This window comes from Chaetodon trifascialis, chromosome 15 (assembly GCF_039877785.1).
Source record: "Chaetodon trifascialis isolate fChaTrf1 chromosome 15, fChaTrf1.hap1, whole genome shotgun sequence".
Lineage (NCBI taxonomy): Eukaryota > Metazoa > Chordata > Actinopteri > Chaetodontiformes > Chaetodontidae > Chaetodon > Chaetodon trifascialis.
The window spans coordinates 23090476-23118435 of record NC_092070.1 but is presented as its reverse complement, the minus strand read 5'-3'; the positions used below and the strand labels follow the sequence as shown (position 1 = coordinate 23118435).

The following is a 27960-nucleotide window of genomic DNA, read 5'->3' as shown; positions in this document are numbered from 1 at the left end:
TTAAAATCCCACACACGTAGCTGAGGCTGTGCTTTTAAGGCGGAATGGAAACATGCCTCCATGTTACTCTGATGATATCACATGAAGACACATGGACTGGCCGCCGGCCTCCCTCTTTGTCATCTGACAGAAGCAGATCTCTTTACAAACTGATGACTTCTGCCGTCCGGCTCGCTGCAGACTCTCCCGTTTCCCTCAGCTGTCGTAATCGCCTTATTTCTCATGTTGTACAGCAAAGAAGCAAGAGGAGGCGAGTGAAAGGCGGCCGGCGCGCCTGTGAGGCTCGGCGGCTCTTTCTGAGAAAGGCCCGGCTGGTGATTGGACGGGGGCAGAGGGCACCGAAGTGTTGAAGCTCAACGCTGAGCCTCCTAAAATAAGAGGATATTCCTCACAGTCGGACACGGACTAAAAACAGCCGGACCGACCGACCGACTGACGTGAGGAAGAGGGGAGGCCGTGTTGACACAGGGTTTTTGGGACATTCTGTCTCTGAAGCTGTGTTGTTTTGAACGCGTGATCTCCTCCTGACTCATGATTATAAATACACAGACAGGTTTCAGGATGATAGAGCAAAGACTCACATATCCCCAAAAATGGCTGCAGGCAGGACTGTGGGCAGACTTCAGTCTGTTTTCTGCCTGCGTGTTTCAGAGGAGCTGGACTCAGTAGGATTTCAGATTTCAGGGTTTGCCTTTGATCTTGTATTTAAATCACTGATAAAAAAACATGTTTCCATCTTAAAAGCACGTCTTAAATGCTATTTTTTATTCTTTATCTAAGATTTTACTATATATTAATGTCATATATAAACAGGATGCCTGCATGGTAAAGGATTAAACTGCTGAGAGCTTTTCCAGTTCAAACGTGAGAAACCAGTGAAGGAAACCAGTCAGATCCATTAGGATATTGGGTTTTTTACTGGAATTAGAGTGGACCATTTAGAATAAATGGGTATCTTGTTTGTATAATGTATGTATGTATTCAAATTTGAACTTTATTGATTTGCATTGGGAAAGTTTCTTCTTTCACAGAGAAAAGCTGAGAGTGAAGAGTCAGAGCGACAAACAGAAACATCAGGTCAAGTAATAAATACTTTATTTTCACATTAGTATTAAAACGCAGAATATCTCATCTTCACTGTACAAGTTCAAGTTGTGTGTGTGTGCATTTATCCTCATTAAACAGCATTATGTACAGCGATTAAAAACTGTTACTGTTCAGCGAATGTGAAGAACATAAAGGAGCTGCCCATCATCGGCCACCGCCATTGGCTGCTCCGCCGCCGCCGCCTGATTGGTCCTGAGCGCCCGACATCATCAGGAAGAGAACGAGGGGCACGATGTACATCCACTGCAGAAGACGAGAGCAAAGGGAGGTAAATACCAGGATGTTTGTGTGCTGGACAGCAGATTCAAGTGTAATCACGGAGGACTTTTCAACAGTTCCAGATTGCTCATCCCAGATTAGGTTCAATTTATTTTCTGAACAGAAGAAGAAAAGAGGACAAGTGGGTGAGAGACTGTGGAATGAAGAAGAAATCTCAGGGTCAAACACCAAACACATCCTCCAAATATCCACCCAGAACATTCAGATTTAGACTTCTCCATGGTTTAGCTTCATCATTCAGCACTTTGGATTAAGAAAATCTGAGTTTTGCATCTATCAGCTGAAATGTGTGTGGCATTGATCCTGGAAAAAACAGAGGGGGGGGGGATGGGGGGGTGGGTTTCAGTTAGTCAAACGGTTTAGGTGTTAAAAACATGACGGGACAGAGGAGGAAGGGGGACAGAACGAGCCACAAGTAAGAAAACAGTACTTCAGTGGGAATCAGCTCTGCTCTCTTCCTCCCCCTGCTGGGGGCTGTGCTGAATTGGTGACCATGAGGAAGATGGCACCTCCCAGAATCAAATACCACTGGAACACAGCACAGCACCAAGTCAACACACGGTCATTGAATGCAGCACGGCACAGAGTCAACACAGGTCACTGAACACAGCAAGGTGCACACAGCAAAACAAGACAGGGAGATCATAAAAGAGCTCAGAGGAGGCGAAGCGACAGGACACCAGAGCCGGTTCTCCGAGGGAACGTCCGAGAACACGGAGCTGGAGCGGAGAGACCGACAGCAGAAAGACAGACTGAGGCTCACTGCTGCGTCCACAACGGGACTGATGCTCGTGTTTAAAACTGAGCGTCAGCAGAGTGATGCTGGATGACGAGTCCTGGCTTCACTTCAAGGTGGGGGGACGCACGGCGACCCAGAGCTGAGACCCAGACCACGACGAGGGCCTTCAGATCCGACCTGTTTGTTTCAAACTAGAGTGCGGCCCCCTCATATGGGGCCAGTTCCAAATGGTTTACGGTGTGAAAGCAAAGCAGCCAGGGGATTGTGTGAGAGGAGATTATAGGATTTTAGCATAAACTGATAAACGAATATATTATTGTCAAACTGTCCAATCAGAGACGGAGCAGCGAAACCAAATTTGATAACGAACTGAAACAGAAGTCAAAGGCAACAACGCATTTTTTTACTACAGGTGTGAAAACAGAGTGAAACAGGAGTCAATCTAAATCTAAACAGGGAGACATTTCAGGAAACTTTTCCTCCCTAACATCGGCCAATGAAATAAAGGAGCTCCAGTGCTAATGTGCCCTCTAACGTGCTGCATGTGTAGAAAAAGTTGTGTGTCTGATGGAGCAAAACAATGATAAGCTAAAGAGGCATTTTCATGGTTTACTACACGGGCCATGACGATCATCAGAGCCCAATAACCAGAGGCAGACGGTATGTTTACACGCTGTGTTTTCAGAGTACTTACATATTTAGCAAAGAAGGATTTCTGCTCTTGTGGATTCTTCCCTTTCTTCTCAGATTCCTGTTCCATGCGCTCGAGGAACAGAGCCGTCTCAGGTCTGCAAGAAAGCCGGCGATTAGTATTCAAACAAACCCGAAACAGAGACCATCTGAGAGGCAGGTGGTGCAGGGAGGCTTGTTCTACCTGTGAAATGATGCAAAGCTGCTTTAACTGAACCAAAGACATCTGAGACAAAGCTTCCCGAGAGAGTTTCACTAATGCACACACAGCGATGTGGATGTATGTGCTACTGTCAGCGGTCCAGCTCCATCAAGTCGTTCAGATCAGACGGAGGAAAAGCGAAATGAGAACCAGGTCCAACGAAATCAGAGGAAACAAGTATGTAATATAGGGAGCGTTGCTAATGTTAGCTTTCGCTGTGTCTTTCTGTCGCTCACTTCCAAAAAAAAAGATAGCCAGATCAAGATCTTTCCGACAGGAGACGGTGGAAACACTACCGCTTCTGTCCACAGGGGTCGCCAAAATCAACACAAAATGAAAGTTTCTTTTACAAACACATAATGTTGGACTGACCCTGGCGCATTAACTGGAGCCATGACGCTGAGGGTGGTGTTAAAAACCTCCAGATCGACTTCATCCTCCACCTCAGTGCCCCTGCAGGCCCCGGGTATCGTCACTATGGAGACACCAATCAGGTAGCCAGAGACGTCGGAGTGGAGGGCGATGACGTCGCTCAGATGGGACTCAACCATGGCGCACTGAGCATCAGAGGGGAAAGTCACAGCAACATTAGCCCGTTAGCCCAGATTAACATCACACGATGGCTCTGATGCTGTTCAACTGATTAAATCACTATGACACAAACAGGTGACGTGGTGTTTAAATTACACTGAAGAGACGCCTTGAAAAGAACTACTCAGTGAATCAGTCTCATTAATGGCTCATATTTTACAGACAGCAGGTAGATTCCTCAAACTCTGATGAAACTCTTCAGGTACTAATGCTCTCTCTGAGGTTTATTTCCTGGCGAAGACGAGTGAGATACATACAGCTCTGACGAATGCTGTCAGGTAACCGTCCATCTGCCGCTCTGTCTGTCTGTCTGTCTGCAGGGAGACACGAGGCACTCGGATCCTGTACAGACCGTCCACTGCAGCCACTTCCTGTGGAGTCATCCCAATTCAAAACAAGCACGTTAGACACGCAGGTTCAATAGTGATGACACTCGAGTCCTTTTGAACGACCTCTGGCTCTGTGATCAAGGATTTTTTTGGTCTATTAGTATCAGCAGTCTTCACAAGCAGCCTTTTTGACCTCTGGCTGTCCATGAGCACATGTCCAAACAGAGGAAACGCACCATCCCTGTGTGGCTTTATGAATCTCTTTTTGGTCAGTACGCTTATCAATCTTATCATATTTCACCTTAAGTTTGGTTCTGTCTTCCTCTGATAGCTGGTTCTGGGTCAGTGAGATGCCGGGCTCCCTTCCAGCTTTCAATACCAGGGCTCCACGTACCCGAAACTTTGCTACATCATCTGGGACAAGAAGGACAACAGACAGTAAGAACACAACAGACAGCACGAATGAATGACTGGAAAGCATTAAATGCAGCAAAAGTACTAAACTATCATGGTAGACTGAGAAGGAAGAATGCCTCATCGGTGAACTGAGTAACTGAAAATGTCAATATAATGTGAATAAAACGTTGTTGATGATTATTCTGCAAGCCGAATTTCATAGAACACGTTGGAAATTCTGAAGATCACCACTTCTGTTGAACCAGGTGAGTAAATCTACCGAAATATGAGAAAAAACTTTAAGTGACAGATTGTTGAATGGAGTTTGGTGCGTAGGGTATTCCATTCGGACATGGCGTTATCATTGAGCTAAATGCTACCCAGTTAGCTTAACAGCATGGGCAATAACGTATTACACGATATTATAACATTCAAATCATGGTAACACTCTCTCACCGACTTCAAATGAGTGCTCAAGAGGCACGGAGAAACCACTAAATTCAGTGTCCATGGCATCTCCAACCTGATAACAAACAAACAAAAAATCTACCGTTAGCCTTCATAGGGTCATAGCTAATGCTAATTCAAACGCTAACAGGTGCAACTTCCTCTTAACCACCGACAAATGCTGGGATAAAATCTAACCAATTTCACCCTTACCCTTCTGCCGTTGTTACAACATACAAAATTCGTGCATACGACAAATAAAACGGCCGAAACAACCGTAATTTTAAATTGCAGTAGACGAGCCATTTTGACAGAAACGGGCACCGGAAGACGAAGTCAAGCTCACTAAAACAACATTTGGACTTCCGGAGTTTTTTTTTTTTTCATAACAAAAGTCTATAATATACATGCAAAAAGGACATGAAAGTCATGCTTATTCTTTTTTTCTTTGACTTTTTTCTTTTCTATTTAGCAAAGTTTTAAAATGCCCATTTTTAGCTTTTCTAGGCGAAGTCTGAATTTCCCTTCAAAATTATGTCTAACTGCTTTAGAAATGCATCACAATGTTTTGAGTTTCAACAAACATGATTGTTTTAGGCTTCAAAACACATACACACACACACACACACACACACACACACACACACACACACACACACACACACACACACACACACACACACACACACACACACACACACACACAGGGAGAGAGACTTAATTTGTGTATGCTGAGCAGTTTAAGATGTGTACTGACCTACTTACATGCAGGTTATTTATGCGTACCTCAATATCAACTTTCTTTACTTCTGACTTCGGTCTGTTTCTGAATGTGTAAATGTCGTCATTTGCTGTGCCAGAGCTGCTGCACAGAAACAGTATTTGGTCTGTGAATTCATATTTTTAGAATCGGGGTGTTTACAGTCGTTTTCCTGTCTGTTGGCAGAATGCAGCTAATGAACCGGGCCTGTGTGTGTGTTGCTGTCTTGTAACGTGTCAGCAGCAATTTCTTGTGCAATTTCTTGTTCTTGGCGAATTAAAGAGGGTTTGATTTCTATTTTGGGTTGTCTAAATTTCAGCTTAGTGTTGCTCTATATTTCGGCACAGACGGCTGTGACAGGATGAATAATTTACCCAAAAGGCAAGTCGAATCTTTTCAATCATATCTTTGTTTTTGGATGGCAGCGTGTGCCTTTATATTTAGAGAATTAGCTACTGTAAAAGATGCAGAGGATGAATATTTAACATCAGCGGTTTCATATCTGTCAGGCCAAACACACACCATTTCACTCTCTTTGATATTATAAAAAGCGGTACTGTACCCTGAGCTGAATATATCCAGGACCTGTTGTGAATATTAATCACCCCTCGACTGTGGATGCACTGACACATCGTGGACCAGCAGAGGCTGCTAACAGACCAGGAAAGACCCTCAACCTTCCTCTCACCCCCACCCCTTTCCAAAAGCCTCTAAAAGTGCCACTTTATCAGCTGAATAATAAATGGTTATGTCCTGTGATGAAGCGGGCGGTTCATGCTTTGAAACTCTTAAGTCAGCGTTCTGCCTCACTTTTATTTACCTCAACGCCCTTTAAGGGAGCAAATCTGGGCCGAATCACAGGAAACTGCAGCTCATCAGAATCTGACGTTCACATCGTGTCTTCATCCAGCTGGGACGGGCTGCCCTTCACACCTGACATCAAACTTGGTCTCAACCCACGAGGAGAACCTCCTGTGATGAGATGTGATGCTCCGGCTCAGACTGGGTTTGGTATCTGGGGGAAACTGTGACAGCCTCTGAGCAAAAATCACTTTCTTATTTTACTGGCTGTAAAAGTGGAGGAGAGGGCTGCAGCGGCTGTGCGATCCTTTGTCTCTGACTCTGAAAGCGTGCAGGATTGTTTAGCACATGTGTCTGGGATGCTTGTAAAATTATATGCAAGCGGGCCCTGAATGCAGCCAATATACAATTATTTTGATGATATTGATTAGCTGTTTGTCGGCGGAGGAAAAGATTTGAAAACACACTTATTTTGTGGAGCTTCTTTGACATCTCTGAATGAATCATTAGGAACTGGAAGCCGGTGTGTTAAACACTGCCAGAATGGGCATCGAGCATTCAATTGAGACGCAGCTCTGGGTTGCACAGATAAGTTTCCTCCTTGTTACGTGGCAGCGGCTCAGGCTCGCTTTCTGTGCGGTGTTCCTGTAGATCAATGGGTTCAGCGAGCACAAGCTCCAGCATGTGGCACTTCGCTGTTTCACTTCTCCGGGCTTTTGTGCACTGGATCCCGGCTCCAGTGGCTAATTTAACTAGGTTTGCAGTTGCCAAAGCCCTGTTTAACAGTCCAGCGGTCAACTAAGGGGCAGAATGTGCGCGACTTCACTGAGTGGGGTCAGAAGAGGCCAAAACTTGAGAGTATCACAGCAGGATGAGATGAGGAGCAGCAGCAGGTTTCTGCGAGATGTGATTGATGTGATTTGTTTCCCAGTGCCTATTTCTGGCTGAGGAGTTGTGCTGACACGCAAGAAAAAACCTCTGTGGATACAAGTGAAAAGCATCCATCATTTTAAACTTCAACATTCACGCATCGAAGTGCTGAAGAGGAGTTTTGAATCCAGTTTTAATCCTGTGAAGTTTTGAATAGCAAGAAGTCAAAACTTCCTTTTGGACGTCCGGCTTGTTTTCATCTCGTCTGACGAGGTCACTGACGGTGACGGGAAGGTCAAAAACAAGCAGAAACTCCAGCGAATGGGAGAGCTGCTCTACGAGGACCCCGACGACCTGCAGATTAAAATGTGCTCTGGGTGTTTAAATCAGCTTCCCATTGTGTGGGAGCAACTACACTTTATACAAACCACTAAGAGGATTTTTCTCTTAATTCCTCCAGAAAAAAAAACAAAAAAAACCGCCTTTGCACATCCTAAAGGTCTTGCTCGACAGATCTGCCTTAAATACATGAAATAAAACAGTTTGCTCCATCACACAAGCTCCATCTCCCCTCCAGACTCAGTCAACAACAGTAAAAAAACAGCTGATATGAACTGAAAGCACCAGATTTCCTCTGATTTTACACATTAAACCACAGCTGGACGGTCGGCCTTTGTGATGAGGACGGTTTCTGAGCTTTTGTTCAGTCGGTGTCATCATGCTGCTGTCTGTATGGAAACAGTCTGCCTCTCTGGGCTCAGTTGGAAGGTGGGGGCGCTCTGTATGGAGCATATGGTGACTGAGGCATGTGATTCCCTCCGGCTCTGCCTTTGAAACTATGCAGGCTTATGCAGCCTCTTCCCCCCTTACTGGGACAGCCCATTACTCTCTGTCATCGCCTTAAACAACGGTGTCACCTTACTATTCTTAGTCAAACATGAAAAGCATGTTTATTTATGTGAAACGGCAGCGGGACGTTTGTTTTGAATGAAGACGCTGTCATGTCCTGTCTGCCTGCGCGCTCTTAAAAATGGAGCATTGTGAAAAATGAGGAAGAAAGTTGTTTTGAAACACGTCCTGAGGTTTAAATAAGACGGCGCATGATGCTGCCACAGTTTGGGGTTAATCACCAAAGAGTCATTTTCTCCTAAACCTGCAGTGAGAGGGCCTCCTTTACACATTTTATTTATTTAATCTTTATCTAAAAGGTGCACAGCAGCATCAGATCTGCCTTCATTAGTGTGTGTTGAAGGTAATAATGATACTAATAATAATGATTTTTAGGTTTTAGGCTGGAAGAAGACAGACATCCTTTAATAAGAGGCCTGGTTTGATTCTTAATTTCTCAGTCAGATGTTGAATATGGATCTTCGACGTCACAGCGATGTGAGCGGCGTTTAAAGTTTTAATGGCAGTTAAAAGCCGAGTCACCGGCGGCCAACGGAGTGCTGATCAGAGGAGTCGAGCAGTGACAGCAATTAACAAGAAATAGTTTTAAATATTTTACACTAAAATGGCTCATCCCCTCAAGCTTCATTAAAACTGAACCACAACCGTCTTAAATCCCATTTTATCTTATTTTCCTCGACCGTGATGACCTCAGTTACAGTCAAACCAAACACACTGAAGGAACATTTTAGCTCCTGTTTAACCGACAGTCATCCATCTGAAATGTCTGAATGATGGCGTTTATGTGAATATGCACATAAGCACTCTCAGTAATCAGATCTTATGATATATGATATGTCAAATATCACTTCAGGAGATAAGGGAGCAGAAAAAATACATTTCCACTCATGCAGGAGTGAAACGAGCTTCACAGTCAATGCAGCGTATGAAGGCTGTGGTCACCTGCTCACATGACACAGAGTCTTAAAGGTCTCTCTGATCAATACTGTGCAGATGATGCTTAATTATGCACCTCTTTTAACCCTCAGAGCAAAATCATGTGAAGTGTTTTCCCAGCTGAGGAGCGTTATTGACCTCAGGATGCAGATGATCATTTGTCCTTTTATTTCACCCGTCTGGACTTTAACAGTGATGCCTGCGTCGTTGACACGTGGCCCAGAAAGCTGAAATCAGCTGAAGATGCTTGTGATCACCTTCAGTCTGTGCTATAATAGTGTAATTTATCAGCATCAGGACTCACTTTCCTGTGATCAGGGCCTTTTCTCACTCCAAACTCCTCCTTTGTCATTAAATCTAAAAATTAAATCTATTATACGTCTTTCTTTTGTGAATCTAGAATTGATTCACTGTTTTAATATGTTTCCCCTTTGTTTTTACCGCCACAATCCATAAAAAAATCTGTTAAATGCTGAGCTTACTTTTACCTTAAAAACACTATTTTAAAACACAGAATTTGGCCACTTAAGACGTCCTACTGACAGCTTTAATCTCCGAACGGGCGCATCAGTCACGGGAAAGCCGCTCTGAAGGTGAGAGGACCTGCTTCAGTTGGCTTAACGTGTACTTCAGTGAGGCTTAACTAATGCAAGCATTAAATAACTCTGGTGTCATCCTCGACAGCGGATCACTGGATCATGTAGGACACCTATAGTTAGTCTCCTATATCCACTTTAAAGCCACAATATCTGAATAATTTCGACCTATTCAGAGCGTGTAGTCACAGCATAAATCGTCACTGATGAGCTGTGAATGCATCAAAAAGACTGATTGGATATATTTCATCTTAAAAGTCAAGTAATGTAAAGTTAGAATATACAGTAGACTGAAGGACCTTTTATATCCTATTCAAACAGCCCTCCGTAATCTTCCTCGAGGGTATTTTGTTCTCCTTGAACATCTGAATCTCAAGTTGCACTTGCCTGAAATAGCTGTTCTTCAACGTCTGCCTCTCTTTCTGACTTAACTTCTCCCCCCAAATTAAAGTCTCAAAGAATGTTTATTGTTATAGCTAAGGTTACGGCGGCCCGGGCAATTTGGGCAGCAGGAAAACGAGCACGGGATGAAAGAAAAACCGGGACGACTGCACACAGACGGATGAATGGAGGGCGAGCAGCGGCTTGAATGCATAATTTAACACTGATGTTTATGATGCCCATCTTTGGTCTGCACTGGCATTCGGAGACAGAGGAGGAGGATACAGGCCGAAGGTGTGCTTCTGCCGCTCACATGGTGTCTTCTCTTCGCTGTGTGATTAATATTCTGTGTATTTATTCCACAACATATATGGAAAGTCTTAGCGTGCTCCCGTGTCTGTAGTCATGTCTGTGATGGGCTGGGAAGTTTATACCTCTCCAGAAACCCATGAGGTCAGTGACCTCCTCCTGCTGTCTTTGACCTTGTTCCTCACATCTCCGCCGAGGTCGTCTGGTCCAATAAAACACACCCTGTTGACAGCTACGGCTCCTGGAGAACAAATGGGATTGTCAGAGCCTATAGGAGCACACGGCTGCTGCTGCTGCTTTGCTCTCGTTTTCATCCCGGAGGTTTTTTTTCTCCATTTATTTCGTCTTCAGACGTTGCGGGAGTGAATCTGATGTTTGACCTATCAAAAAGCAATATATTGATGTGTATTACATCACATGTAAGGAGTGGAACTTTGAGTAAGCTGGGTTGCTCTTAACATGCATTATGTTAAACTTGTATCACACGTGTGTTTTATTTAATGCAGAGAAGCCAGAAAATGAAGCGCTCATGCAGAGAGTCTGCTGTCGTCTGCATAACGGATCCCGTTGGATGTTTTTCACATAACTAATTTGGTGCATCTATTCAAGCTCCCTGCAAGAAAAGCATCAAACATAAAGACGCTGCACGGAAACTCCTTCCACATGCTCCCTCATAACGTCCATGTGGTCCAGAGTTCAACGTGGAACATGTCTGAGCACTTTGACAGCGCCGATTAGCATCAGCCAGTTACTGTTCTGGCTCCAGGGCCTAATGAGTTAATCAGCTGGCAGGTTTTCCCAAGGGCTGGACCTTTTCTTTACGGCTCTGAACCACTTTTACCCCTCACGGTGTCTTCCTTCGCCTCCTCAAAGCCCAGCAGCTCCTGCCAAGGTTTCAAGTGACAGCTATTCTGTCACTCTCTTCCTGCCTTGTTCCACTTGTTGGGGGGAGGATGAAGTGACTGGCAGGGGTAGTGAGTGTGTGTGTGTGTGTGTGTGTGTGTGTGTGTGTGTTTGGGGGCTGTTGAGATGATAAAAAGGGGATGAAGGAGGAAGCGCAGGCAGATCTGCAGACAAGGAGGGAGGAAGACGCTTTCAGAGGAATCACTATAAACAGACAAAGACATGCCTGAGCCCCAGAAGCCAGGTAAGAGGGTCCGACCTGCAGGATCGTGACGCAAACCCACTGATCCAGAGCAAAAGTGGAGGCTGACGATGCAGCTGAACGTTGGGATGAGTGAACTGAATTTTAACCCATTATTTTAAACAATTCTTGATAAAAATGCTTGAATTCTACCATTAGTAGTTTATCTCATTCGTCCACTCATGATAGAGCAACACTAACATAAAATCAGGATTCTTCAGGCAAACCACGTCAGGAGTGATCTTTTTTTCCTGATCGTTTCCTCTAACGCAGTCAAAATGTCTCTTGAATGCACTTCATTGTTTGGCTTGTGGATCGCAGCTGTTAAACACGAATGCTGCTCTGTAATCTGCGGCATGAGTTTTAGCTTTCAGCAGTCAGTTACAAGCTCGTGCCTTCATAAATTCACTTTTGCTGTCTTTTGCTGACAGTGGTCTGGAGCTGCAGGAGGATCAAATGAGTGGGAACAAAATCTCAACCTGATTTATTTTAACAAACGAGGAAACAACTGAAAAGGATGAAAGAGAGAGAGAGACCAGCATGTGATGTCAGTTTTAGAGGATTTCAAGAGTGTGTTTGGTTTTATTAGTGGCTTAATACTTTGATTTGTTTGATTAAATGCTGCTAATCAAAAGTAATATGAGACAAAGTTATCCTTTAGGCTCTTATAGGGACGAATGTGTGTTGGGGGCGGGGGGTTCATTAAGCTGAGGAAAGCAGGAATGGAGATTTGCTCACTAACAATAACGCCTGATGTGACGTTCAAGGATTTAACTGAAGGAATTCATCTAAATATAATTCTCTGATTATGTTTTAGAGATTTTTCTTTGTGTTATCCAAAACATACAAACTGAGTGATGGAGGATGAACCCAGTGAACCCAGCTGCTGCTGCTGTGCTACAGAGACACATTTCACATCTTTCTATGTTGTTTATCGTTGATCTAAAGCGATGAAATGGTTCAAAAACTTAATCAAATGAAAAATAACGCTTGCAGAAGAAAGCAAACGCTGTGACGCATCAATCACACATCCCGTCACCACGAACGGCACATGTGAGATTCCGGCAGCATAACTTCACCACATATGTGGACTCACATTTAATAACCTTCACGCTGAAACATTAACCGAGCTTTGATACAACACTTTAATATGTGACATGAACCGTCCAGGCTGTAGTGTCGTATCGTCGTAATGTTTTTATCCGTCATGGTGACTGAAATACGCCCCGCCGTCTTTGTCAACGGTGACCTCAAAGCCCCGTAAATTAGCCGTTTGCCTGAAACCTGAGAAACGAACCCATGGAGAGGAGAGGAGGGACGGGAGGAACGAAGGAGGTAACAGATAAATGCGGAGAGATGAGCGGGGTGATTTGTTAGGGGGGCCTCTGCTTAGTCAGGTGTAACTACCTTAGGTCGTATCTCTGCACCTCAGACACCTAATCTACCTGACCCTGATTGCCTCCCTCATTCTGCTCCGCTGTCTCCTCCGCTGGCATCCGTCTCCCCTCGTCAATCTGCAGGAAGCTCGCCCTGTCGCTGTTATTGTGTGAAAAAGTCCTTTTTCTTTGGAGTCCAGTCGAGGTATCGCCCTCTCTGTCGTGGGTTGATAAAAACTGATCTCCTTTGCTTACAGAGTTATTTCTGACTCTCCCTCGCTTCAAACAAAAGGCGTCTTTCTCGGATCCTTAAAAGTTCATTTGGACTCCCGTGTCGGTGTTGACGTGTGATGAAATGGATTCATGAAATCTTTCCCCTCCAGAGCAGTTTATACCCTTTCCCTTTTGATTCTCCATCAAGCAGTAATTCCATCCCTACATTTCATTATATCTCACCAATGTGTCACCAATCCAGCGACCTGACATCACATGTATCGTGTTCCCAACACCACATTACTACCTTCTCCTGGGCTCTTGTTGCTCTTGTGTTTCCACCCTTCCCAAATGGTTGGCCCTCTCTTGAACTCCATCGCACTGTCTCAGCTCTGGAGCCCCTCTGCCCCTGTCGATCAGCTGGTCACAGCTCATGTGACTCCCCCGCAGCGTCTTGCTCGCCGCGGTTAAGGCCGTCCCAGGACTCAAGAAGCCGTAGGGATCTGGGCGCAGCACGCATCCCAATAAACAGCCACAAGAATAGTTCTCAAAAGCAGGAGCAGCGACTGCGGCTTTGCGGATCCATGAAGGGAAAGACGCCTCCGGGAATGCAGGGGTGTGTCCGCTTGGTTCGCCCCTAGCTGACCCATTTCTTCAGCACGGTCACTGTTGGATGCTTGACTTGTTCAGTGTGATGAACCAGTGGGCTCTTCAGTCTGAGCAGTCACAGAATAATTAGACCTCGTGCACCACTGTTGATGCTGATAGTTGCAGGGTGCCAGGGTGGCGCTTCACTGGTGCTGCTTCACTGCTGAGGGTGTGCAGAAATAACAACCCAATTTTTAATTACCAGTATTACTGCCAGAGGCCGGCATTTCTACTCAAACAACCCCCCCACCCCCCTCCTATAATGGGGCCAGTTTCATGAAGATAGACTCAGAAAAATCTAACAGACTTCAGACACATGACTTAATTCATCTGCTGCACAAAGCTGTTTATTCTTGACTATCTTATGTAATCTGCTATGAATTATGGGTAAATTAAGACCTTTTTCAAACATGACTGATTGAGGCACCACATCACACTGCTCAGCTCCGTTCAATCCAGCAGAAAATGTTTGATTTCTGAACATTTCAGTGGGAGAAGAACAGAGCAGAGCTGAGCTGCTGTGTCTTCTTCATGTCGCAGCACTTCTGTTAACATGTCAGCCAGGAGAGTCACTCAGGATATCTGCTCTGTAGTGTTAGGCCAGGCTTAATTTCGCTCTTAGTCTAATGCAAGTTAGACACTTTCACAAAAAGACGGAGCCCCGCCCTCTTACCTGGCCGTCTCAGACCTCTGTTTCCATGGTAACAATCAGCGAAAAGAGGAAGACATGGGGCATAATTTGCGGTTTTCTAACGATGTTGTCAAGTTTTGAGAGGCTGCAGTGAGGATCATCACTCATTTTCATTTATTTTGAAAAAAGCCTCAGTTTACACATAATTCATGGTATGAGTCTATCTGAAGTCTGACAATTAGTTTTTTATCTTTAAGACTATAAACACATTTAGATTAAGACTGTGAAGCCGACCCTCAGCCGGCATCTATGAGTCTGTCTTGTTGTTTTGAGTGTAGCAGTTGTTTAGTGGAAGGTTAAACTTCCCATCACCCAATTGGCTGCAGGCTGGAAAGAGGGTAACATCCTGTCACCTCCCACCCTTCAAACCCCCCCATGGCATGTCTCACAACTGGTCCAGTGTAGCATTACCTCATACCAAGGCCATCATCGAGTTCTCACAGGTATGCGCCCGCGGCTTGATGGATTTCAGACAGATGCAGAGTCAAGCGACTGTGCCATGAGCTCCCACAAAGAGAGTGTGAAAAGTTAACTGAGCTCTGATATATCATTAACAGAGACCCTCTAAACACAACCCAAACAGTGTGTTGTGAAGTGGAAACACACCAAGAATTTATCCCTCATTCTACTAGCTTCCTCTGTGATTTGGGAGAGGCCTTGGCCTATTTGGAGCGCGGGCTGTGTTGATGCGAGCTGGAAGACAAAAGGAAATGAATGGAAAGCTGAAGTGGATGACAGCTTAATACGGCATTTAAAGCCGCCTTTGTTCACCAAACACCACAGATTCCTCATCCCCAAATTAGAGTTGCATTTAGCGATTGTTTTCTTACGTCGAGGCTGCTTTATTCACATAATAACGATTCATTCAAATCATCAGGAAAGTTTGCAGCAGTGCCGTAAAATCTAATCTTAGTTTTGCACCCTTTTTATTCCTCTTCCAACCCTATTACCAAATCTTTCCCTGTTTCCTGCCGTGTTCGTCCATAAATCTTCATCCTCACATGTGGCAGAGAGGAGAGGGGAAGCGGGGGAGAGAGACATCACTGGTGGAATCCAAACAAGTCATAATTCTTATCATCATCTCTATAACCCAGTGTTATATACAGCCGTCCCGTCCCCTCACATTCCCTCCACAGGCTTGTCTGTCTAATCCCTCAGTCCTCATCCACAACAGGCGAGATGCATGACCGTTACAGCATGCATACAGGCTAAATAACGCAGGAATGTCGGCACCTTTAAAGGTTTATCAACTTGACTGAGTGGGAGAAACATTGTTAGTGACCTTTTTCTCAGTAGAAAGGTCTCTGCAGAGCTCAATGCATGCCTGAGAGGTCAAGATGAAACAGAATGGCAGAGTATCGTGTAAAGTTTGGATTGTGTCACCCATTCGACAACAAAATAAACACAACATTAACACTAAATATATGAGTTTCTGAAAAAATATCATCTAGAGACAGAATCTCCAATCAAAACAGCAATAACAGCCAGTTTGATGTGGTGATCTTTAAAATCTAACTGCCCAAAATCCACAGTTTCTATCACAGAAAGCTAAAAGAAACAGCAAATAGACACATTTATGGAGCTCAAAGTGGCCAATTTTGGAGCATTTTTCCTTGAAGGACCACTATGTAGAATTTAGCGGCATCTAGTGGTGAGGTTGCAGATTGCAACCAACCGAACACCCTTCGCCTCATCCTCCTCTTCCAAGCGTGTAGGAGAAGCTGCAGTGGCTGCGAAACTCATGAAAAATGCGAAAGATCCTCTTTAGAACCAGTGATTGGTTTGTCCATTGTGGGCTACTGTACAAACATGGCGGTGTAACATGACAGATGGAGGAGTTTGTTCTGATGGTGCGGGATTTCTCAATCATAAGTTTCAGTTTTAACACCCCCAGAAGTCGGATTTCCGAATCTTAAAATTGGAAGAAGCTCACCAACCCTCACCTCAAAACCCAAGATGGCTGTAATATTGGTCAGTATCATCAAATACTGTTTATTGGCACTTCTGTCTTATTTGTGTCTCTAGCACTCCACAGAGTAACTGAAGACATGATGGCGCCTGTCTGTGTAGTTTCTGGAAGTTGAAACAAGGATAGGGGTTATTGATCTATGGATCACTGAGAGTCGTAATCGGTGATTTGATTGCACAATGAAATGGTTTGCATCGATCGATTCACAAGAATCTTAGCTTTCTAGCAGTGTGCTTGCTAACCGTGTGTGATACAAGTATAAATGTGAACGTAGCATTTTTGTCAACAGATGGGTAGAAAAAAAAGTAATACATTTTCCTGTGGCCCATGGGGGGGCTGTTGGAATGACAAGGGGTTCGAGCTTTAAAGGTAGTTACACAGAGTTTCTAAATGAGATCACGATCGTTGTTTTGAGTGCTTGTTTTCAGGTGATTATACAATAATTGAAACATAATTATGAGCCAACAGATCTCCCTAAATCCTGCACACTGGTCCTTAAACAATGACTTCAGGTTGATTCTCAAAATAATTGGTGATTTACTTTCAGTCAATTGATCATTTGCGTAAATGCTTCAGCTCTATTTCTCTGACCAAACCGAACAGCAATTATGATATGAGCTTGTTTTTCTGACATCTTCACATTTTGTCACCTCAATCCAATAAATCCTTCAAAAAAACAGAAGAAGAAGAAAAAAAAAGAAGTCTGAGATGACAGATTTGACCAGTGACTGCAGCTTTCTGTTCACTATCTGTAATTAATTTTTGGAAAGCAGTTATGATCATAAGCCAAACCACAAATTTAATAAGAAGGATCTATTACATCAAAAACAGTTGAATCCTCACAGGACAGGATAAACAAGCTGTATGGGAACGTTATACCATTGTCTTCTGAAGCTTAAACACCTTTTAACAAGCTCTCATAGAGGTTCATGAGGGAAGAAATCCTCTAAAATATTTAGAATATTAAAAATATTCCCTTTTCCCCCTTTTACTCACTGAAGCTCGGCAGCCAAAAACAAAAAGTAGGTCATCCAAATATGCAAACATCTCTGCTGCTTCATTCCTGGTCAGTGTTCTTAAAACTGTGAGCTCTTACAGAATTAGAAGAGAAGAAAATCCAGCAATAATCTGGTTTCTGGGAAAATCGATCTGCTGTTTTTCTTTCAGTCTAATCAGTAAAAACGCTCCTAATTGGGTCTAAGTTTTGAGATGACCTGATTTTTAAATTATGCTTTAATACAATAATCAAACCACACTTTTATTTTTGAATTGCAACCATGACAGTTACTGGAATCGCTGGAATATCTGCCCTCTGACGTTGGTTTTACAACAACCATTACTAATCTGCATGTCAAGCTGCTATTTAATCTTCCTCTGACTTGATCCCCTTACCTTCTCCTCCTACAGGAGGTGATGCTCCATTCAGTACATGATGCAGCTGTAAGTCAGATCATCAAGACTGTCAAATCAGACTGGCAAATGATTAAGCGATAGGGAGGGCAGAGGCTTAAGTGTACTCCGATTCTGCCGACAGCATCGCTCTGCATCCTCATCGTAAAATGGTGAAACTCCATCAGTCATGCTCTGCCCCCAGCATGGATGCCAGCCAAGAGCCAGTAATACCATTGATACTCATCCACACATTCAGGTTTATAAATAGATTGAATATTAATCTTCTTTTTATTCTCCACTGCCAATATTCCCCAGTATTTGAATAATATGCAAATTCAAAAAACACATCTCGGTCACACCATCATGTGGTTTAAGTACAGTAGCAGCAGCTGTGTGTGATCGGGGGGCACAATAATGGAATGAGTTGCTTTTAAAGAGGGATAAAGGTGCTTTTGAGGCATTGAGGGATTCTCCGTTGGCAAATATGCGTAGAAATTGGAGCGGATTGAAGTTTTAGTTACTAGAAACATCACTCAGAAGCAAAGCTGGTCTTAAAGAAGGAGTAATCTGATTGGCTGAGTTCAATCTAAGTCGGAGGAGGCGAGGCCCACAGTCTCTGGCTCCGAAATTCATTATTAAATTTCTAATTAAATACCATAATAAAAATCTGCAAATCCAACCAGCTTATGGCTAAATTGTTTGTACCACGACAGCCAGGCTTAAAGCTGAATTCCAGCAATTTGGTGTCGCTCCTCCACGAGGACTGAAGACTGTTAAAAATATTCTGTGGCTAAACCCAAGCCGAGACGACCCGATGACACCGTGGGGGTTATTTTTCAAATGTTAAAAAGCTTGCTCCAGAGAAATCGAAGACGTTTTACAACCATTTTTACGGCCTGTGTGGTACGCAACACTAATCTTGAGCGGCCCTTTAAAAATAATCCTCTCTTGTGCCTTTTCTGTTTCATCGGACTTCAGTTTTTTTGATTTTTGTGGAACATGATCCCAAGTTAAACTGTAAGTAAGCTTTCAGAGAATATAAGCGCAGACCGAGATGAGCTTTTGAGATGTTTTTTCTTGGTGATGTTCAGTCAGTCGAGATGAACAGATGTTAAGATCTTCTGAAACAGACTTTCTTGCGATACACCTTTGCCATCTGCTGACAAACAGCATCTAAAGGAAACAGATACGTCTTGTTGATGGCGCAAGTAATACAAGGATGATTCATGAGAAATATCCTGTGGTCGTTTGGCTCCGGCCTTCGAGGTTTAACTCAAACATTTTGCCTCCGGAGCAGGTCTGACTCCAAGAAGTCACTTATAACTGCAACCTGCTACTTGTTGGATCTGCATGTAGCTGCAGTCTGACACACGCGGTAACACGAGCTTATAGTTTCACCAATGACTGACACGCTTGTTCAGTGTAGAGGGGTGCAACTGGGGTGCTGTGTAAAAGAGCACTGTGCAGCATTAACAAAGTATGAGCCGGGGGAATATGTTACCACCAATTGGTGTTGTGCTCAGCCGGAGAGGCGGCCGCGTGGGCCCCACTCTCTAGTTAACACGTCTGCTGCTGCCATAGCTCACGGTTGTAGACTCGCTTCAGTGACTTAATGTATTCAGCAGTCCTCCAACATCAAGATCCAGCAGAAACAAAACTACTTAAGAGGTGCATTGCTCTGCAGCAGCAGCAGCAGCATCAGATGATTCAGTCTCTTCAAGAGACATCTGCTCCGTATCAGGCATCAAAACACGCATCCAAACAAACGCATATGAGGAATTTGTGCCCTTTTTGGCTTTGTTCGTCTGCGAGAGAGAAAGATTTCAACATTCAAATGTTTGGCTTGGCCTGACTCCTCTGGCTTAACCGACTGAACAAGAGAGGAGACGTACGCAGCAAAGGAAGACAGGGAAATGTCAAGAGAGATTAACGAAGCACATTCCACAGAGGTTACCCTTCAAAAGCAAAACGGGAGGAGAGCGCTCAGAGAGAGGGAGGGAGAGGGAGAGATTATGCAGAGGATGAGAGCAGCAATGTTTCTAATCTACTGTTATTATCTTAAGTGTTGCTGATATTTGTTTTTGATGTGTGATAAAATAGTCCATAAAACCATGAAACAGGTTGCTGGTTCTCATCGTCATAATCTCCGCACATTCATTTGTGAATAATTATCCATCCCGCTCGACAGTGTACAATATGATATGTTTGTGATTAGAGCTTGATGGAAAAAACTGTGATGAGATTAATGAAAGCTGTCTGGAGACGTTGCGTCTTTGTGCCTGGTGCGGTGGACCAGCTCACCTATGGAAACTCAAAAATCCAGTGAAAATGCTTGACAGACCATCTTGACTCCTAAAATGTCATAAATAAAGGACGATATGTTGTTTGTCAAATGAACCAACTGTAAGAACAGCACAGTGAATGTCAGAGATTCTGAAAGAGGCTGTCAATATGATTTACGGCGATGGATCAGTGATTACTTGTATGTGAAAGTGGTGCTGTGCTCTTTAGACTCTCTCAGCTCATTGTTTCGGTTCAGTCTCACTGCTCTCATAGCGTTGATTCAATCGCAGCAGGTGAAAAAGATATAAAAATAGACAGACAGACAGATACTTTATTTATCCCTGGGGAGAAAGTCTCATGTCACGGCAGCACTACGTGTGTGAACCTCACCGTACAAAGAATAGCACAAAAACCAAATATCAAAAACTAGCATTAATGTAAGAGTTAAAAGCAAAAGCAAAAGAAAGCGTGTCCTTTAAACATGTGCATGCTCACGGCGTGCAGATTGCCGTGATGTTAGCAAAAACCCTCTTTATGCTACACAGTCTGCACCAAACAGCAGACAGCAAAGCTAGCAAAGTGTTTAGCAGCTAATGAGCCAGATACGTCGTCAAAAGAGAGTGAATATAGACTTAAATTCATCAGATGGACACAAACACGACTCTGAATGGACAGTCATGGTGCTTCATGTCTCCTGGATGGTTAAAAAGGCAACTGTTTATCATCCTAAAAGGTGATAAAATGTCGGCGTGTTAGTTCTCTGTCCTGACTGGTTTGAAGGTCAATCAAACGGGAACACGCTGTTTTAAAATTCGCAATAAAATATGTAGAACAATTCAGTGAAATATATATAGAGTGTATATATATAGAACATTTCATGGCATTTAATGGATGCCTTTATCTTAAGTACCTTGAAGATTGAAGAATACATACATGTTTTAGTATCTCTGTTGGAGACTAATCCCCAACCCCGGCTGTGTTACTGCTCTGCTCCAACAACTGAGCTTTAAAACCAACATGTACTTATTTCACACACTCAACTTCGGTGCCATTACTTAATCAGTTTATGGCCAACATCACATTGTATGGCATTAAATGATCTTAGTGATAAGCCTTTGGCAGTGAAAACCATCTATGATTATGATGCACAGAGCATCACGTCAGTGTATATTTAAAGGGAGTATTGACAGTGATTGGGTCAGTGGAACGGAGAAGACAAAATCCTCTTTCAGCATCTCACATGATATTTGTTAAATATAAACGGTGTGTATCTCATCTGCGAAGAAGTGAAGAACCCAATCCTCAGGCTCTTAATGTGAGGCTTCAAGCCATCCTTGACCCCCGTTGGCCCGGCTCATTCTTCTTTTAGTTTCCACCTCTTTGCTCTCCACATTGCTTAACTCCCTTTTCCCCCTCCTTCAGAACAAAGTGGAATTAGATTAAAGTAGGACAAAGAAACGGTGGGACGAGAAAGTGCTGAGAGTAGGGATTTGCATTAAGTGAAAAGGAAGAAGGAACGGAGATCGCGAGAGACATTATCCATTTAACAGATACCTGGAAGACAGGGAAGCAGACGGCTGGAGAGTGAAATTATCTAGGCCAGAGAGGATCGTCGATGAAGCGTGGACGGTGATGAGAGCGGCGATGGATCCACGCGGACGCAGTGTTCATCAGCTGTGCATTAGCTTCAGCATTAGCGCAGAGGGTTCAGCGGTCACAGGCGTCCTGGTTGTGACTTAGCGGTTCGCTCACAGCTTTTCCCGTGAAGCAGGACAGAGGAGTCCATGACAGAGGAAGAGCTGACAGCCAACAGAGCGAGAGCGGACGTCGTGAAGTGAGCTGAAGGAGAAACAGGTCACTTAGGGATAATTAGAGGAAAGAAAATACGTTTTTTAAAAGGTGCACTATAGGCAAGATTTTCCCTTTTTTTTTCAAAAATACACCAATCTTATCAACCTCAATCACAAAGCGGAGCTACAGCAGAGAACAACGTCACACTTCATTAACTGAGATGCTGTAGATTTGCCCTATAATTAAATGTGAGTGTTGGGTGATGAAACTTAAAACTTGCACCCTTTTCTGACCCCGATTGTCGCTTCCCATCATCCCCTGACGCGCTGCTCATTGGTGACGTAAATGTCTTGACAGCTATTGGGTGGATTTCCGCGACATTTTGCATTGACATTCATGTTCCTCAGAGGATGAATCCTACTGGTTTTGGTGAACTCCTCCTCGAGCTCCACCAGCTGATTGACAGGTTGGTCTGTCAGGGATCCCTTGATGTTTCCACAAGCTCAACCAGAGGGTCAAAATCTTCACAAACTGGGATATTGACATTGGTGGTCTTGAGTGAAATTTCCAGAAGAACTCAGTTTAAATACAGAGTAAAATTTAAAGTGAAAGTTCTGCATTGTATTACCAAGTACCAAAAGTAAAAGCATTCATTATGTAGAATGGAATAAAATACTGTATACTGGGTTACAACCATGTATCTATTGATGTGTAATCATGTGTATCTGGTAAATTTGAGGCTAAATTTAACTGCTTTGTAAACTGCTGGTTTGCTTAATCTAAAACAATATATCATGATTTATTAATTGATTTATATTTTGTACAAAAAGTTCACATCTGCAACTCATAATTTCCTGTCGACCTGGAGTAGAAGTGTGAAGCAGCACAAAATGGAAATACTCCAGTAAAGTACCTCAAAACTGTAATGAAGTACTTAGTGTCGTACTTGAGTAAATCTCAAGAACTGTTGGATGGATGGCCGTGAAATTTGATCAAGATGTTCACGTCTCCCTCGGCATGGCAATCACTTTGATGAACCCTCGCTTCGCATTTAGCTCCTTCATCAGGTCAAAATTTCATTTGTCCAATAATTTAGTTTCCATGTTACGCTCCCATCAGCCTCAGCGGTAATACGTTCAGTGCTGATTAGCAAAAAGTTAGCATGCTATCGTGCTAAATTACGATGATGAACAAAGTTATCATTATACCTGATTATATGTCAGCATGTTAGCATGCTGCTGTTAGCATTGCTCTGCTCTCAGCTCTAAAGGTCAAACAGCACAGGCACTAAAATCATGCTGTCTTCAACGTATTCCTGATGTGCACAGATGGAAACTTTCTGTTAAAGAGCAACAACAGCTCAGAGAAAGAAGGCCTTTCATCCCTTTGCCATCCTGTAGCAAACATTAGCATCACATCCCATCCTTGTTATTTCTGCATATTCAAATTCATTTTTTTCTAACACTTACCTCTCATTGCCACTTGGAACTGCCAGCACTAAATGCGCCTCCAATAGCTTTAAATATTTTCACTGTGTGGCGTTTTTGATGTTGCGTAATCATTTGCATTTTCTTTTCTGGTCATCTGCATAAAATCTTTCACGTGGGACGTGCAGAGAAGTCCAAAGCTCACACTGTAAACAACCTGAGCGGCAGAGACAGGCAATGCTGAGCAGCGAGAAAGTATAAATTAGATATGAGAGGATGATCCTGATAACATGTAGAAAATCCCTGTGTAATCATCTGCAGAGGAAGCAGCAGTGACATTGACGGTCTAAAAATTGTCTTGTGGAAACTCAACGTACTGCACGCAGAATGTTGCTGGAAGGAAAAGAGGAAAATGCATCACGACCGCTGAGTCTCGCCATCTCTCCTGTGTACAGTAAGACAGCACCGAAGGGTAAAAAGATCATATATCTGCTGCTTGTTGCAGCCAGCCGGTGACGTTTTGTCATCACATGTTTTTAAGTCCTGATGTAAAGACAAAGTTTGTCAGCTGGAATATGAATTAGGCTGTTTTTTTATCCAGCTCTCCGAAATTAGCAAGTCTAATCTCCCCCAGCTCTTCAAGGTGTTTATTGTTCTGTTCATATATTTTTAAGGAGAGCATGCGCACATTGACAGCTTTAATAAAACCCCATAAAGTGTCACCCTACATGTGCCGTTCTTGAGGCTGAAGACAGTCAAATCAGAGTAAATTTCTCTCAAATCTTAATGCCTGTGAACCAAAACTCTCATTTCAGGTCTCATATTGATCTGCAGCTGCTTCACTGACGATAAATGAGGCCATAAATGGTTATTCACGCAATGACAATTGGGACCTTTGCATCTAAACAAGCTTTATATAACCAGTTTATGACATTTATTCAACACCCCAGTTGTCTCTCAGGGTGACGGCTGTTTCTCAAAAACAACCCCTCCTCCCGCCTTCTGCTCTGTCGTGATGAGCCAGATCAAATCCTGCTTGTAAACACATCAAGGTAAAACAGTGAGGAAGACCCGAGGACCAGAAGAAACAGAAAGAAATCTGAATTTCAGTGACCGACTTCTCTCGTTCACAGAGGGGCGCTGGGATAGATGCTTCAGCAGGAAACTAAAGAAAGTTTTTACTGCCTTGTGCATCACAGATCCCCTCTTGGATTGAAGTGCTGAGAGAGACATTAACAGATTGCTGCCTGAAAAACAAACCATATCCAAAATAGATGTGTTGCCCCCCCCCCCCCCCCAACCGGTGTGCCAAACATAGTGTGCCAGCCTGGAGCACAAGCAGAGTGCCAAGGCCGAACCTTGATATCTTAGACCCACTGTTAAGCAGCCTCGCAGGACACTCGCTCTGCAGTGCCAGTTGTGGCTTGTTGTTGGTAGTCTGGAGAGACGATAGCTGTCAAAGATGATGTCCTCCTTCATTTCTGTGGCCGGGCCCTTTAAAACGCTTTGCTGCGTCCACAGCACCTCCCTGGCAAAGTGAGGCACTGAAACCTTTTTTAACATTTAAACACGGGCCCAAATGAGGGCACAGACCTGCGAAATTATTGAATAGCTGGTTAAGATGCGAATGCTGCTAAAGCTGAATTATTGCTGTGCAGCTGTGTGCTTTATTTTGTCTGGCAGACAGAAACTCACGCCTAATCTGCCATCTCATTAGACACCCTTGAGCTTCTAAAGTAACCTAGATCTGGGATCCTGGAACTTTGATGTACTTATCCTATCAAAAGCATTTTTGTCTTTAGGCCGTCCCTTTCAGAATTTTTTAAGCCCAATTATTCCTCATGATCTCTGAAAAATGTACTTATATTTATCCCAGCCTCACTGTTTCTGTAAACCATGCCTCATTTGAATCGTGCACTATTCCCCTGTTGAAATCCAATATTCTCTCTTTTGCCAGAGGCAAACCCTACAGAAATCAAGAAGAGGTGCATAAAGCAAGGTTGCCTGAATGTGCTTCCCTGAGCGGGTACTTGTGAATGTGTATTTATGTTATTAAAATGAAACTGTTTATTTAAATGTGTATATTTTGTGCAGTTTTTGTGTATTTATAGAGGACTGTTATAAAGGAGTATTCATCTGCAGTGTGCACATTGTAGAGCAGAGCGTATACACAGTTCATACACATATATGATTAAGAGGAATTATTATTAGTTATTGTCTCCTGAGGATTCAGATCACAAGATGCGGCTCTTTAAACGGTTTACCGAGCCTCACCTCTGAAAGCCGTGACTATCCGAACGCTGTGCTGCTGGTGTTGTATGATATGAAATAATGAGGATGTACAAATTAATTTACATAATTGTTGTTTAATTGCAGCAGCCAAGGGCGATAAGGCTGCAGCAGCCCCTGCTGGTAAGTGTCTTCATGACATCTAATCTTAGCCCACAAGCTGTGCTTCAGAAATCCAATTTATTTTTGAGTTACGCATGCAGTAATCAGCTATTATACATTTAAACTGCAATAACCACTGAAAAGCAAATATTTTATTAAAGGCTTCTCATAAAGATAGCTTAATTTTCTCATCATTTTTCTTCTTTCTCTCCTTTTCAGACAACAAGGGTAAGAAAAACACACTGCATTCAGCGTTTTGTCGATGTAACCGTCCATACATCATCATCATCATCATCATCATCATCATCATCATCACTGTCATCCTCATCCACAAATGATGTGTGTCTCTCCCCTCAGAGAAGCCAGCGGAGGAGGAGGGTAAGACTCGCAGATGAAACAAACACAGAAGCACTGAGCTTCTGTGGTGATGGGACTGAGTGTGGAGATGCATGATGCCACACACACACACACACACACACACACACACACACACACACACACACACACACACACACACACACACACACACACACACATTATATACATACATACATACATACATAATATTTTTTTATTAGCTCTGAGGACTTTGTATGAGTTTATTTTAAGCACTAGAGATGCTAATTAAATTAGGTGTTAGGAACAAAATAGAAGGTGTTTAATTTATGGGTCACATGATATGTATATGTGTGTATAACGTGTGTGTGTATGACGTGTGTGTGTGCGCGTGTGCGCGCGTGTGTGTGTGTGTTTGACTTTCCTCTTTCAGACTGGATATAATTCAATCTGAGAATGCATACAGGACATGCAAATTAGTCTTCCATTTGTCCTTCAGCTACCACTGTAAAAGAGTCTCGTTAGCATTGTTAGCATTCCCCATGTAAACCTTATGGGTGCCGGCTAAACAGCTCAGCAATTACAATTAAAGAAGTTGTTGGTGACATTGAGGCAACGTGGCATGCACTGGATGGAAAACTTTTTAACTATCTATTTATTCATAGAGTGTGTTTTTTTCCTTTATAGCCAAAGGAATGAATTCACTCAAATATTTTAATCACGTTAAAGAATGAATTAAAGAATTTTCATTGGTGATGTTTTTGTTCAGTAAATACATGTTTAGATAGGGGAGCTCAAGTGTGTCTCTCTTTGGGAACTCATTATTTTACGGGATTGTAATTCTAAAATAATTTCCTAAAAGTTTTCCTAGAAGAAACTGTGAAATTTGGTACTAATTATACGTAATACAGCGTACAGTGTTGACTCGGTATGGTCCCGAATGATTGAAATGAACTGCACCAGCACACATCAGGTCAGCTGAACATGCAAAAATGTGTGATTTCTCCAAAGAGAAGTAAACAATTCAACATGATGCAGATTGAAAAATAAGGTTTCATACTTCCCAATGTGTCAGATATCAATGTGAAACCATGTGACGGTGTGAAAGGGGTCGCTCGCAGTGTTGAAGCCATGGAGAATTACCAGCTGACCCTGCTGCACCCCTCAGCTTCACTGAGCTTTACACTAAAATTCAGCTCATTCTTTGGTTTTCTTGCAGCAACGTCACTGTTTTGGTTCGCTCTCACCGCTCTCACAGTGTTTTCAGCCACAGCAGGCGGCTCTTCAGAGACTAGCTGGTGAATATAGTCGAGTATTTAGCAGCTACAGAGCCACAAATTTCCCTCAAGAGTTCAGAGTTAAAGAGAGTGAATATTGAACTTATATTCATCAGGTGGCAGAAACAAGCCTCCAAATAAACAATAATCATCTGTAACTGCTGGATGTGTAATTCAGCAACTGTTTGCTCACAGGTTTGCTGTACTGTATTAACTGCATAAGGTGACATCTCAGTGTTTGTTCACAGCTCGTTTCTGCTTCCCCTAAACGGCCTAAACACAAACAAGTAACACCCCAAACAGTTATTGCAGGTTTAATTTCACTGAAAGTCAACAAATTTGACTAAATCCATAACTAAAAGAGCCTTGTCTCATTTCACTGTAATTAGCACCAAATTACATAGTTATTTCCAGGAAAATGTGGTATTACAGACCCGTATAATTAAGCTTTCACATTCATTCAACGATGGGGAGTTTTAAAACACTGTGATGCAGTGATGTGTAGGACGCTGCTGCAGCTCCACTGATCCACAGTCAGCACAATGCACGGGACACAGCAGAGCTGACGTGGAGGTACTGCAGAGTTCTGTGTGACAGCCGTCAGCGATTTGTTGTGATTGTCATCGTTTCATGATGACCAGCTGTGGGTTGCCAGCTGATACTGTTTTGTATGTGTGAGA

General features: G+C 43.2%; 1 protein-coding gene across 2 annotated transcripts; it reads right to left on the bottom strand.

Annotated features, from left to right (window-relative positions):
- Positions 1–1078: 1078 nt before the first annotated feature.
- emc10 (ER membrane protein complex subunit 10) lies at positions 1079–5127 on the bottom strand. 2 transcript variants are annotated; one of them, XM_070982148.1, is made up of 8 exons: positions 4994–5127; positions 4790–4856; positions 4239–4351; positions 3866–3979; positions 3390–3574; positions 2820–2913; positions 1817–1914; positions 1079–1350 (listed from the first exon to the last, which is right to left on the bottom strand). In XM_070982148.1, the coding sequence occupies exons 1-7, from the start codon at positions 5084–5086 to the stop codon at positions 1828–1830; spliced, it is 753 nt and encodes a 250-aa protein (XP_070838249.1). In that variant the 5' UTR covers positions 5087–5127; the 3' UTR covers positions 1079–1350; positions 1817–1827. The 2 variants fall into 2 exon arrangements, with proteins under 2 accessions (XP_070838249.1, XP_070838247.1); XM_070982146.1 differs by lacking the exon at positions 1817–1914.
- Between the last annotated feature and the right edge of the window lie 22833 nt (positions 5128–27960).

Bases quoted from the DNA above. Each gene is read 5' to 3' on its own strand.
- emc10 (XM_070982146.1), bottom strand. From the start codon at position 5,086: ATGGCTCGTCTACTGCAATTTAAAATTACGGTTGTTTCGGCCGTTTTA. The intron at 4,352-4,789 runs GTGAGAGAGTGT...TTCTTGTCCCAG, and splicing joins TGAGCACTCATTTGAAGTCG to ATGATGTAGCAAAGTTTCGG. The intron at 3,575-3,865 runs GTATGTATCTCA...TCTGATGCTCAG, and splicing joins TGACAGCATTCGTCAGAGCT to TGCGCCATGGTTGAGTCCCA.